Genomic DNA, 13206 nt, shown 5'->3' with positions numbered 1-13206 from the left:
ATCAGTTACACAGGCTATATTTTCACAAACTATTCGCTGGTAATAGTGTTGCGTAGCCACAATGCAGAATCATGCCGAAAGGACAAGAAAGTAACGCTGTAAGCATGCCTATCCGTTTGCTAGAATGTTAAAAAGCGAAGCAAACAATACTCGGAGGGTTTACTAGTTTAATTAAAAAGTATTAGTATTATAATTCATATTACTAACTAATGTAGCTTACGCACTTGTCTCGCTGTTGCCGGCTAATGTGTAACAGGTTATGCCTTGACGAAATATTTCTTGCAATTGTTAGCTACAAAAATATTTTTATATAAAGTATTGATATTTATGGTTTAAGCTGTTTAGCATTAAAGCAGCTTTGCTCATCAAAAACATTGAAGGCTAATGATGTTCTAAATTTGCAACAAAAATTCAACAACTAGTAGAGCAGACCTAGTCAAACTATTTAGTCGCAGCTCACCAACTTTTAAACGGCTTATCGAGGAACAAATAATTTGTAATACAATGATTACAATTAGCAAATTTAATCTTGTTTTTACAAAGGGCCCTTCGTTGGTAGCTTGCATGATTTTGCAGAGACAGTGTCTCTAAAGAAATAACTCGATTTAGGCCCAACTTGGCGATGTTATACTTAGTGGTAGATCCTAGGGATGGGAAGCATAGGTTGAGCAATGCAAAATAAAAACACACAATAAAACGGATGATTGCTCTGTAACTAACTGATTTCTACAAATAAAGCTTCAAAAGTACCTGTTTTAAGGTACCTCTTAAGTTTCAGCATTTTAAATTCAGTCTTTGTGGCTAAATAATTGTATATAAGGTAAACCTTCTGCTTTCCGTGAGTCTATTGTATTTATATATAATATTGTTGTCTTAGCTACCTTTGCACTAAATTGTTGTGTTTAATTGGCTGTGTCTTTGTTATCACTTGTGGCTACATTGTCTCATTATGGATTTGGCTCATTATTTAGCTTTCTGGTAGATATGAGAATTTCATTCGAATACATGCGGTCATTGGAGAAAGTTTACTTATCACAAGCTATTTTGGCGGTGTTACAGTATGTCAGTTAAATTATCCTATTTGATAAAAACCTATGAGGACAGCAACACAAGTGGAGAGTTTAGGTCTTGGATTAGTAAGCTTGAGCTGGTGGCTAAGTTACAGAAAATAGACGATCTAAAGTCATTTGTGCCATTGTTTCTAAATGGACCAGCATTTTCATTGTATGACCAGCTCTCAGAGGACATTAAAGGTGACTACGCCAAGTTAAAGAAAGAACTGCTGACAGCATTTAGCCACAGTCTTCAAGCCATTAAAGTTATAGACACTTATTTATTTTTTATAGATTTTTAGAAAAATGTTGAGACTTTTTTAAAATGTTGATTCTAATAATCGTTTTTGCTATTTGTTGGTGGTTTAATTTTAATTCGGTTTGCAAATGCAAACAACATTATTAGTAAATCAATACTATATCGGCGTTCTTGAGTCTCACGTAGACTTGTGAATAGAAAACAGTCTGGTTGTGTTGAACTAAATGCTTGTCTCGCTTTTTTGGACTGAAGTCAGGCCTAGCTGTCTTTGACTAAAGACAGCCCAGCTGTCTCAGACTGAAATCTGGCCTAACTATTGTAGTCTGAAGTTGAAGATGAACTTACACAAAAATTTTGTAGATTTTATCAGAAATTATTAGTATTTCTCGATCGTTTGCGAATGTTTTCAATGTTTGAGGTTATCTGATTGCCAGGATATTGCTAGATTGAAATCGCTAAAACTTGATCGCGATCAAAACACTCAGATGACAAATACGTGCAAAATGACATCACTAGTTGTTATTGTTGCGATAGTCGATATCGGCTTATTGCACTCAAGTTTATGCGTTATGCGTCTCTATTCTGTTGGTCTCTTTGCAATAACAGATGTCATAGTCTCGCTTTCGATTGATATTAATGTTTTAATCGCGATCAAGTTTTGTCGATTTTAATCTTGAAACATCCTGGCAATAAGATCACCTCAAACATAAAAAAACAATCGCAAATAATAAAAAATACTTATACTTTCTGATAAAATTTTAAAAAATTGTGTAGGTTCATCTTTAATCCCAGTTGTCATGGGCTGAATATAGTCACCCAAAGCTCTCAGTATAAATAATTTGCTGGACTTGACGACCCTTTAAGAAACCATATTTGTAAACCATATTATAATAGCCCAATACTATTTTATGTTGTCGTGCTATTGAAGTTAATGGCTGTTTCGCTGTTTCAGAACACTTGTCCAGTTAAGTTTTATATACAACTGTGAACATAACCACGATTTACTTGCCCCAACTTTAAGCCGCCTAGGATTACAAACCCGTTACACTCGTTGCCAACCTCAGTAAACCTTGTGTGGCTACAGCAATGGGTTGCTGTTAGATATTGAAAAAGTACCTTCAAGTATAACCATCACTTACATGCAACCTTAGCGTGTGCTAGTCCCATCAATTACATGCAACCATAGCATGTGTTAGTCCCATCAATTGCATGCAACCTTAGCATGTGCTAGTCCCATCAATTACATGTAACCTTAGCATGTGCTAGTCCCATCAATTACATGCAACCTTAGCATGTGTTAGTCCCATCAATGACATGCGACCTTAGCATGTGCTAGTCCCATCAATTACATGCAACCTTAGCATGTGCTAGTCCCATCAATTACATGCAACCTTAGCATGTGCTAGTCCCATCAATTACATGCAACCTTAGCATGTGCTAGTCCCATCAATTACATGCAAACTTAGCATGTGCTAGTCCAACCTTTTACATGCAACCTTAGCATGCGTTAGTCTCATCAATTACATGCAACCTTAGCGTGTGCTAGTCAAACCAACTACATGCCACCTTAGCACGTGCTAGTCCCATTTTCGTATTCCTTTTTGACAAGTTATACCACTAGTGTGTACTCCTATGCTCAATAAATACTGTGAGAGTTCTTCTTGTTTGTCAATTGCAATCATAGAGCTCCACTGTGCTTGAAGCTATCCTCATGACCTAACAAGGCATCTATAGAGTAGCTTTATCATTGACAGAGAGGGAGATGTAGAAACTGTGATGCTTGTAGTTTTTTGGTAGACAAACCTGAGAAATATAGGCTACAACATCACTCGTAAACTGTAGCCTGTCATACATAGCTTTCACCTAGTTGACAAGGTTCCTCAATAGCTGGCCGTTATATTTCCAATTATACAAGGCAAAGATAATTTGCAAGAACAATTTCGTTGCAGCATTTTCCTTGTGAAAAAATAGACAAGCAATTGAGGGTCTAAACTACTTTTTCAGACAGATAGAGTAAAACAGGGAATCAAACATTTTGATCATAATGAGGCTATGTTTTCTCCACAATTAGTTCACGATGTAGAGATTATAGCTAATCTAAAGCTTGCTTCTACAATCCTTCATTGTTGCTATTTATAAATGTTACTGTGGCTTAAAACCAAAATTAGTTTGAATATATTTTTTAAAATTTAATACATTTCGGATAAATTTTTGACAGTACGTGCGTCTATACTGCTACTTGTATACTGCTTTTGTAAACATTTGTATACAAAACAATGTCGAATAGATTGAAACTGTTTATTTAAGACTGACTTCTGAAATCTCTATTAGTGTGGAGCATTTGAAGTTTCCCATTCGTCTCTCTGTCTCTATAACCACACCAATATTTTGTTGCAAATATAGTTATGATAAATAGAAAACAAAAAAATGCCACAATGGATGGAAACTCGCCATCTAACATTTTCAGCAGGAATGTCAAAAAAGTATGTTTGAGTTCAAAATAATCTGTAAGCAGAGGTTGCATCTACAGTACAAGTCCTATTCAGCATCAGCTGATGCAATACTAAGTAGGGTGTTGTCAAAGTCACCCAAATTACAAAACTTCATCCAAACTTACCTTACGACAACATTTTAAATTAATTGTAATGGACGCATGGGATCATTCAACTTTTCCAGTATTTATTTAGAAACTAAGCTACTGCAAAACCTCTATTTGAACGCCATGGCGCTCTATTTTGCAACCCTTTCCTTATAGTGGCAGTCAAATAAAGGTGGTGCTCAAATAGAGGCTGACCTTGTATTTTTAAAATAGCTCATTAGAATTTTGGGAAAATAAATTTAACCCTTTTATGGACGAAGTGAATGTCGCTTATATTTTGCACTCTTCTTCGGGTGGTGTGGCATTGACCCTTTTGGCTGAAATAAATCTCCTAACTTACCTTGAACTTGTCATAGATCTCTAAATAATAAATGCATTAGGAATCCGAGAAATATCTCTACGAGTTGATATCTATTGCTTTGAATTAACCTGCGATGATATTATAGCCTGTGTCCTGCTTTGCAATTTGTTGGAGCTTTAATTTGTTTTATTTCTTTCTAAATTTGAAGGCATATTTTCATTTTATACTTATGTTTAATCACGTTGCATAAGTATGCTGCACGTTTATTAACCATGTTGCACCGCTCATTGCACTCATTGATATGTTTGCTACAGTTGGCAGCCAAAACTAGCTTTTTATGTGCAATAGAAGAGGAGTTGCGAGTGTTGATCCATTGTAAACCTGATTTCATTTAGGATAACCGCAAGCATGCTATTAAGTAATGTGCTACAAATCTGCAAATTTATAAGTTATAAAATAATAATCTATCAAATGCTACAAATGCAGTCAAACATGGATAACTCGAACTTCACGGTACCGAGCGAAAGTGTTCGAATTATCAGAGCGTTCAAGTTATCAGAGCACTGTCAGAAGTCCATGTATTTATTTATTTATTAGTAGATACATGTACATATACAAACTATAATATAAATCAAAAGCACAAATGGCTTGTTTCAAATTAAATGCTTCTAATGTAAAGTTTAAAACGTTTTTATCAAAAAGAATAGAGATTTTTCTATCACTTGAGATTGGTTTGTTGTTTGAGGTGATGTTATTGCCAGGACGTTTTCTAGATTGACATTGGCAAAACTTGATCGTTGTTGAAATGCTCTAAAGAAATGACATCTTTTTCTTTTGAGCGTTTTACCCACGATCAATTTTGCCGATTTTTCTTGAAGTTTATGCAAAGACTACCTCACTTTACCTTGCTTCTGAAGGGCGATCGCTAAGCGGATGTTTGGTATAAATCAAATTTCACCAAACCTTTAGAAAAGTCGTTGACAAAAATATTTTGCCGATGGTGGTAATAACGATGCTTATGAATTACGAAAAGTTGAGGTTTACCTCTCTGGCTTGGAATAAAGTGATTTTCTAAAGCGATAACAACCGTTTCGGTAGCCGTTGGGCAAAAAACAGTTCGAGTTAACAGTGTTGAGTTCGAGTTATCTATAGCAATTTATCATTACGTGGGAACGGACCAAAGAAACCGTTCGAATTAACCATGTGTTCGAGCTATCCGTGGGCGAGTTATCCATGTTTGACTGTATATATTCATGAACAAGTGACATAAACAAACCATACTTATAATGCATGCAGAAACAAAAATTAAAATTGTTGAAAACAAAATATTTGCATTATTTGCTTGGCCAGTTGCGTTCTGATTCCATGGAATGAACATTTTTTGGCCCTTCAATACTTTCTACAATGTCCACATCAACTCTTCTTCTGCACTGCTGAACTAGTCGATACTAGCGTCTCAATAATTTTTTAGCAGAGCAAAACTTTTACGAGTTGCATTTCGCTCAAATAATAATAATCTTTTAGCCGGATGGGCGTTAAGAACAATTTTAGCCTAAAACTAGTCGTTCATATACCATGGTAAATGTACACCGTTTTTCACATACATCAAAGTATCAAGACCGCGTTAAACAAGGAACTACTATTAGCCCAATACAGTTATTAATTATTTCTATGGTAGTGTTTTCACAGTTGGAGAAGTAGTATTCAGAAGTTGGAAAATGGACTTCAATATAAACAGAAACAATGAAAGAATTAATTGTTATTGATGTAACCGAGACATTGTTAGTACGAGTTTGTGGGCACTTTTCTACTGATCACTTGCTATTATTTGGTTCATAAAGATCAAAGAATGTCAAAGTGGAATTCAAATAGAGGTGGCATTGAATTAAAGGGTGGCGCTCTATTTTTCAACTCTTCTCCTATAGTGGCGGTCAAATAAAGGTAGGGTTCAAATTAAGGTGGCATTAAATTGGAGGTTTTACTGTAAGCTAACTATGCTTTCTGCTAATATGTTCACGCTGCTTATACGTCAGTTTGTTTTAAATTCTCGATAAATCTTACCAGTAGGTCAGCACACAATGTATGGCTTTTCTTACTGTCAATAAACTTGTTGGTGACAGAAACATTACATAATTCTAGAGAAATTTTTTAGATTATTTCTCCCAAAGATGATTGAATCGAACAACCAAGTGAGAATAGATCCAAATCAATATCATAATGCTGAACTTAAAGATGAATTTGCAGAAAATTTTATCATTTATCAAAAATTATCATTTGCGATTGTTTGAGGTGATCTATGCTGGGATGCCTATGCCAGTGTGGTTCACGATTAAAACCGACAAAACTTCATCGCGGTAATAATGCACATACCAAATGAAGATGTGATTATGACGTCTAATAGTTGCGAAGAGACTGACAGAATAGAGACCCATGACTGCAACTTGAGTGCAATAGCCGATATCAACTATCGCAACAATAACAATTAGTGACGTAAATTCGCGCGTATTTTTCATCTGAGCATTTTAACCGCAATCAAGTTTTTTTTTATTTTAATCTTGAAATAAAAAAATCTTAAAATAACATTGCTGGCAATCAGATTACCTTCAAAAACAATCGCAAGTGATAGAAAATTTTTAATACTTTCTAATAAAATCTACTAAAATTTTGCGTAAGTTCATCTTCAAGTGTAGTTTTTGATAAGATTAAAAGTTGTTCAAAGACTAAATATTAACCTTCGCATTAGTGCTACATTTTTGCTTTTTTCATGCTTAGGAGCAGCAAAGCCAGTTATGGGTCTGAAAACGATAATACATTATTCAAAAGCGCTAATAATGGTAATGTGGTGTAATTGGTTGCAACAGAGGTGTTTAGGGTTTACTTTTTTATTTTAATGTACTAAAGGCAATATTCTACAGTCTACCGAAAGAGAAAACTAACAATCCATAGTCAAACGATTGCAATGACTTTAAAATATCGAGTTTTTGTTGACCTCGTTCATCTCACTAAATTATGAGCTATTTGTCCTGGATTTCAGCTTTTCATAAAAGACCTATAAAGACATTACTTTAGCAAAATATTTAAAGGGTCATGGTTGTACACATTGATTCTTACAAGTTGCTCATCTAAAAAGTTCCCAAGTGGTATTGTTACCTTTGCTGTGAATTAGTATATTTATGTTTTAGTAGTACTTACAAGATACTAGTAATAAAATAAAGTGTTATATTTGCGGACTTGATGATATGCAAAAAACACAATGAGGCCCATTTACAAGTTCTAATCTGACCATTGGATACAACATTTCAACAGTTTAAAAAAATTATTTTTTACGCAACCGACACTTGTTGAGCACTGACACATATGCGAGCAACTAATGAGAAGCACAGTAAGTATTCTGATAGCACAATATTTGAAATAGCAGTAACAAATATAACTTTTTCTCTCATATTTTCCAAATATTGTTTTTGTAAAGATCTTTGTAGTTCATAGATTCCCATCTGTAATGAATAAACGTACAACTTTTAATGCTTAATCGAGTTGTCCTACTAAAACTTTAAAGTACATATCTGCATGTTTGAGGGCATGTAACTGTGATTGTTGTCTAATGTAATTACTATATTGGAGTGGTACTAGTGAAAAAAAAATATATTGTTTACTGCATCCTTTGTTATCATAAACGAAAACATGTTTTAAAACTACAAATAGGAATTGCTATCTCTTTGAGTAAGAGAAGATAACTCAGTATTCATGCACTATAATGCGACTGACTTAGGCTGTAATTAACCCTTTGAACCCTGGCCGTTTTTGTCAATGTGTGTTAGTAAACCTGGGCAATCTGTCCTACGATCTGAAGTTTTTAAACTTTTATTAAATATATCTAAACGTGCTCATAATACAATGATATTTGGTAAAACACTAGTAAAAAAGTCGGGCAACCCACAGCAATTGTCATCAAACAGAAAAAAAACAATACTTCACCATTATGCGAGCTTAAACTATAAAGGTTTGTACGGTTTTCTAAAACTTGTAAAAACATTTACAGTGGCATCATATCCATTGTGCACTTGTTTATTATCATTTCATGACTTCAAATATACTGATGGCGGCGATTAACTGTTCGTTTCTGAGCTTTTAAGAGCTTGTAATCACATTTCCACATATTTTGCACCTAAAACACACCAGAGTAAGACATGGTGAATCTTTTGATACCAAATAACTGTAATGTGAATTTTGTTTCAAGTCAACCTTTAACAAAAAATTGTACTTGTCTAAAAGTCCACATTTTCTTACTTGGGCATTAAAGGAAGGCTATTCTGTCCTGCTACGATGGCTAATTATTTGATATGAGAATATATTTATGCCCCTACACAGTATGCTCAGAATCGATTGCAAATTGCTGATGCAGGATACAAACAAAGGGTTGACCGAGGAAAGACCGGAATGTATGGGATGCAAGGCTGTAGCCTTCACCACTCCTCTGTTTATTTCTGCATATCTCATATACCAGCATCAATCCATCGAGAGAATTCGCAACAGCCCTGTAGCAGCTAACTGGACTGGTAAAAAGGCGTGGAAACTTCAAGCCCATCGAGTGAACATGTGCTTCATCGTGCCTTTCAGTAAGTAGATCTATGGAGACGGTGATCTGCTCAGTAAATCCCGGTTTGCACCTAGATAAACTTAATTTTTTAGTTGTGTGTCCTAAATTTTGTTGACTTGCCTTATGCAGTCAAACCTCAGCATACTACATTAATCCATTCTGGCATCTGCCGCAAGATCAACGCATATGTGAGCTAGTTCTTTTTCAAAAGAATGTCGTGTAATTTCTTAGATCCGTTCCAATTCCCAGAAACAATGGAGAATATTTCATGTCCATAATTACTTCCATCATGAAAACAAATGCAAGATATGAAACTATGTGAAACTGAAGTGTAAAAATCTAAATACAGTCATATGTAAAACCTAAATGGGTAAAGGAAACTATATCATTGAAAAGAGGCTTTTATATTATTTTATTTTAGTGACACACAAATGAAAGTTTAGGTTTAGTAGTGCCTTAGTGCTGTCATAGAGTGAGTGGCAGAAATGTTGATATATAGCGCGTATTGGCTTATTATTGTTCATTAACTGATGAATATAGTCTCTTCTCTAGCGAGTCCTCAGCATCTGCTACTCGTATGTTTACACAGCATTTAAAAAAAATTTTGGGACAAGTTCTAACCATCCTATCTTTAAATCATTTGAGACATCTAGCAATTTATCAGAGGCTATATTTGAATTTTTATTCTAACAATCATGACACAAATATATGTCTATAGAGACGCGTAACTCTGTAAACTTGAACGCAATAGCCGATGTCAATAGTGAAGGGACAAACAGGAAGCCCAACTGTTGACAGCACTCTGGGGAAGTCGGGCATTTCATTTTTTTATCTCTTTTATTATGAGGTAAGTTTTTTACCTGCCATCAAGTTTTGTAGATTTTTATCATGAAACATCCTGGCAGTCAAAACACCTAAAACGACAAACAAAATCTCAAATGATAGAAAATTATTTATACTTTCTAATAAAATGTTTTGTATAAATGATAAAACAAGTAAAAAAAGGCAAAATTTTCAGTTGGAATATTCTGATAGCTCAATGTTTGAAACAACAGTAATAAATACAATCTTTTCTTAATCACAGTTTTTTTTAAACATCTCCTTGTTATTCTAAAGATTTTTTTACTTTGTATGTTCCTATGTGTTATCTCTAACAGGGCAACATTTAATGTTTTGTGTAGTTTCTCTACAAACATTTTAAAGGGCATCTACATATTTGAGGGCACTTTCAGCTTTACTATGTACTTGAATTGTATTTATTTATGTATGGTTGTTAACTGATGTAGTTACTATATCACCTTGGTACTAATAAAGAATATATATTTAATTGCATCCTTTGTTGGCTTGCACAAAAATGAAATTGTTATCAAATCAGTAGGTAAGAGTTATTATCCCTTTGGGTAAGAAATGATAACTCAGGATTCACGCACTCTTGTGATGGTATTGTTATTTTTTCTGGAAAGAATATTTGAGGTAGATTAGAAATGAAAGTTTTCAAAGAGGATACGTTTGACTAACTGCATTACTAATAACACGGTCATTTGCTAAATTCTGCAATCCATACTAATTACTATTGGCCTTTACACACAGCTCTAGCAGGGACACTCGGTGTTACTTTGGCATTCATTACATGACAACATGGAGCTGATTAAACTGGTCCATCTTATGAAGTTTTATGGTATGACAGACACGTATTGCACTTTTATTTGTTTTAGTGTGATTTAGCAGTGTTGCATCGACCTCTCACGTGCACTTCAAACATCAGATCGCAACCTATTTACAAATTTAGTAGTCTTGCTTGGAGCACCCTACCCTAGGACACTTATGTATTCGCCTCATCTAACTTTCGCGTTTTCGTGGAGTCATCCTCTCGCGAAAATTTCATGTGCGAAACTAAACTATCATAACAAACGAGCGAAAACGCGAAATTAAATAGCTTTGTTCATTGATAGTGAGGCCTGTATTCACTGGTTGCAAGTTGGGGCGGCTAATGTTAGGCGACTAGCTAAGAACACCTAGGGTGTGGAGGGGTGGTGTAAGCCCCCAACAGGTTTCTCTCATGTAGGGCCTCCAGCCGGGCCTCTCGTGTGAAGTTTTAAAAAATTTTATCGGAAAGTATCAACATTTTTCTATTTTTTGAGATTTGTTTTGTTTTAGGTGATGTGACTGACGAGACGTTTTTAAATTAAAATAGGCAAAACTTGACCGCATTTAATACCCTCAGAAAAAAGACATCTTTTTCTTTTGAGCGTTTTAACAAAGATCAATTTTGCGGATTTTATTTTAAGTTCATTCGGAGGTTTTTACGCGTTCGATGGGAAATGGCCAAGCGGGTGTTTGTTGAAACTTGATTTTTTGCAAACCTTTATAAAAGTCGTTAACAAGAATATTTTGCCGCTGATGATGATAATAATGACCCCTAAGAACTACTAAAAGTTGATGTTTGTCTCTATGGCTTGGAATGAAGTGATATTCTACAGCGATAAAAACCGTGTCCATGGCTGTTGGGCAAATAACTTTTCGAATAAATGATGTTGAGGTCGAGTTATCTGAAGCAATTTATCATTGCGTTGGAACTGACCAAACAAATCCATTCGAGTTAACCTTGTGTTTGAGATGAAATGTTACATTTTATCCGAGGGCGAGTTATCCGAGTTGGACTGTACTTAGCCGTGAAAAATTCCCAAAAAGTTGGGGCGGCTCAGCCGGCCAGCCGCCCTAGGGAATACGGGCCTATAATGATAGTCCAAGAAACAAATGGCAGCAAGCGATCAAATTGCATTATCGACCTTGCCCACACCATTCTACCTGCGGTTCACAATTACAAACTAGTCGCAAATTGAAACTTTTTTTTATCGGTGAACTGAACCTGAGAAATCTAATTATGTTTGTTCCACTGCATTTATTTTCACATCACTATATTTTCGCACTCATCAGAGCTGCGAAATTAAGTTGCTGCGAAATTTTACTCTGTATGCTACTCACAAAACTAAATACTAGCGAAATATAAGTGTCCTAGGATATGTGAATGAGGGAGTTGTCTGCACAATTTATAATAAGTTGGCACTGCAGACGCTTATGAGTGGTCTATGTAACAACTGTAATTGATTGTATAAAGGATTGGCCTAATTTTGGTCATGTTCAGTGACCCATTGAAGGTGTAGTGGCGGCATAACAGTGGTTCTTCCATCGCTCCAATGCTTGTAGGCATATGCTATGCCACCTATTCTTACCTCTTCGGCTTTGGCATCTACAGACCTCTTGGTGACGATGAAACTCCTCAATTGTCCCTTCGGAAAGAAATTGAATATGATGTAGACAGCTTTACTCGGGGAACGATAAAGCTATCTGATTGGCTGAGCGAGTCTGTAGCAAACAATAGGGGGTTACTTGGAGACACATTCCGCAAAATTCAACGAGTATTCTTTGGAGTGCAGCCACCGGCATCAGACGGTAAAAATTTGACAGGGCAAGACAAACCCAAGTAGCACAGTTTTTATTTTTGCCGGGTTTTTCGTGTTGCTTGATGAAGTATGAGGTGTGTGGGAAAGATCTTTAATGGTTGTGCGGAAAAAACACTTAGCTATTTATGTGTATATATGTAAACAGTTGTTGTGGCAGACACAAAATCTAATTGGAGTTGTCTTGTCTTTTTAACTGTAAGTTTGTGAGTTGCCTATCAATTAAATTGCTTGAACTTGATGTGACAGAATGTTTTCTTTAGTTTTTGCATATTATGAAGTGTTAAAAACAAGGCCGCTTTAACAAGCTAGCATGTGACATTTTATATATTTGAAGCCTTATTTCAATACAGGTCAGACTCGATAGCTTTGTAGCGTTTTGTGTCGGATTTAGAACTGGATTGAAGTGGTAATAGCTGAAACATATGTTTTATATTCAATATTCTCATTTAGCCAGTTCTCTCAAGTTTATAAAGGTAGCACCTTGAAACCATAGCTTTTTCTTACTGCTGGTGAGCTGATGTTATTCATAACTAAAACTTTATAATTAGTCAATGAGTTCAACTTATCACTTACATGTATAATCATGAGTCTTGCTATCATCTACTGAGGTAGGTCTAGATGTGCCTATCGCTGCCACTGAGGATGACACACTGCATACATAACACCTAATTGGCATCAACAATCAATAGCTACCCTTCTGGTCACTTCTTACTGTCATTGCTCTTCCCTATCCTCCAAGTCTTAGTAAGCCAAATTTAATCACATTGTTTACATGGTGGAGGATTACGAAATGGTTATTCGAATGGCAATATTCGCATGTAGGCGGGACTAGTAGTGAAGTTTTAGTCTGGTCTCCGTTAAGTCATCAGCAAAATTGATATTGCGTTACAACCTGGTTCCTCAATGCTAAAAATGGCGCCTTTTCCTCTTTTGG

At 35.4% G+C, this 13206-nt stretch overlaps 1 protein-coding gene across 1 annotated transcript; it reads left to right on the top strand.

Moving 5' to 3' along the window:
- Positions 1-42: 42 nt before the first annotated feature.
- Positions 43-12635, top strand: LOC137399620 (uncharacterized). Its single transcript, XM_068085801.1, has 3 exons — positions 43-98; positions 8614-8827; positions 12016-12635. Exons 1-3 carry the CDS (start codon positions 72-74, stop codon positions 12294-12296), a joined length of 522 nt encoding a protein of 173 aa, XP_067941902.1. The 5' UTR covers positions 43-71; the 3' UTR covers positions 12297-12635.
- Positions 12636-13206: the final 571 nt, after the last annotated feature.

This window comes from Watersipora subatra, chromosome 7 (assembly GCF_963576615.1).
Source record: "Watersipora subatra chromosome 7, tzWatSuba1.1, whole genome shotgun sequence".
In the NCBI taxonomy this organism is placed as follows: domain Eukaryota; kingdom Metazoa; phylum Bryozoa; class Gymnolaemata; order Cheilostomatida; family Watersiporidae; genus Watersipora; species Watersipora subatra.
This window is presented reverse-complemented; position numbering and strand designations above follow the sequence as displayed.

Bases quoted from the DNA above. Each gene is read 5' to 3' on its own strand.
- LOC137399620 (XM_068085801.1), top strand. From the start codon at position 72: ATGCCGAAAGGACAAGAAAGTAACGCT. The intron at 99-8,613 runs GTAAGCATGCCT...TTGCTGATGCAG, and splicing joins AAGGACAAGAAAGTAACGCT to GATACAAACAAAGGGTTGAC. The intron at 8,828-12,015 runs GTAAGTAGATCT...CAATGCTTGTAG, and splicing joins GTGCTTCATCGTGCCTTTCA to GCATATGCTATGCCACCTAT.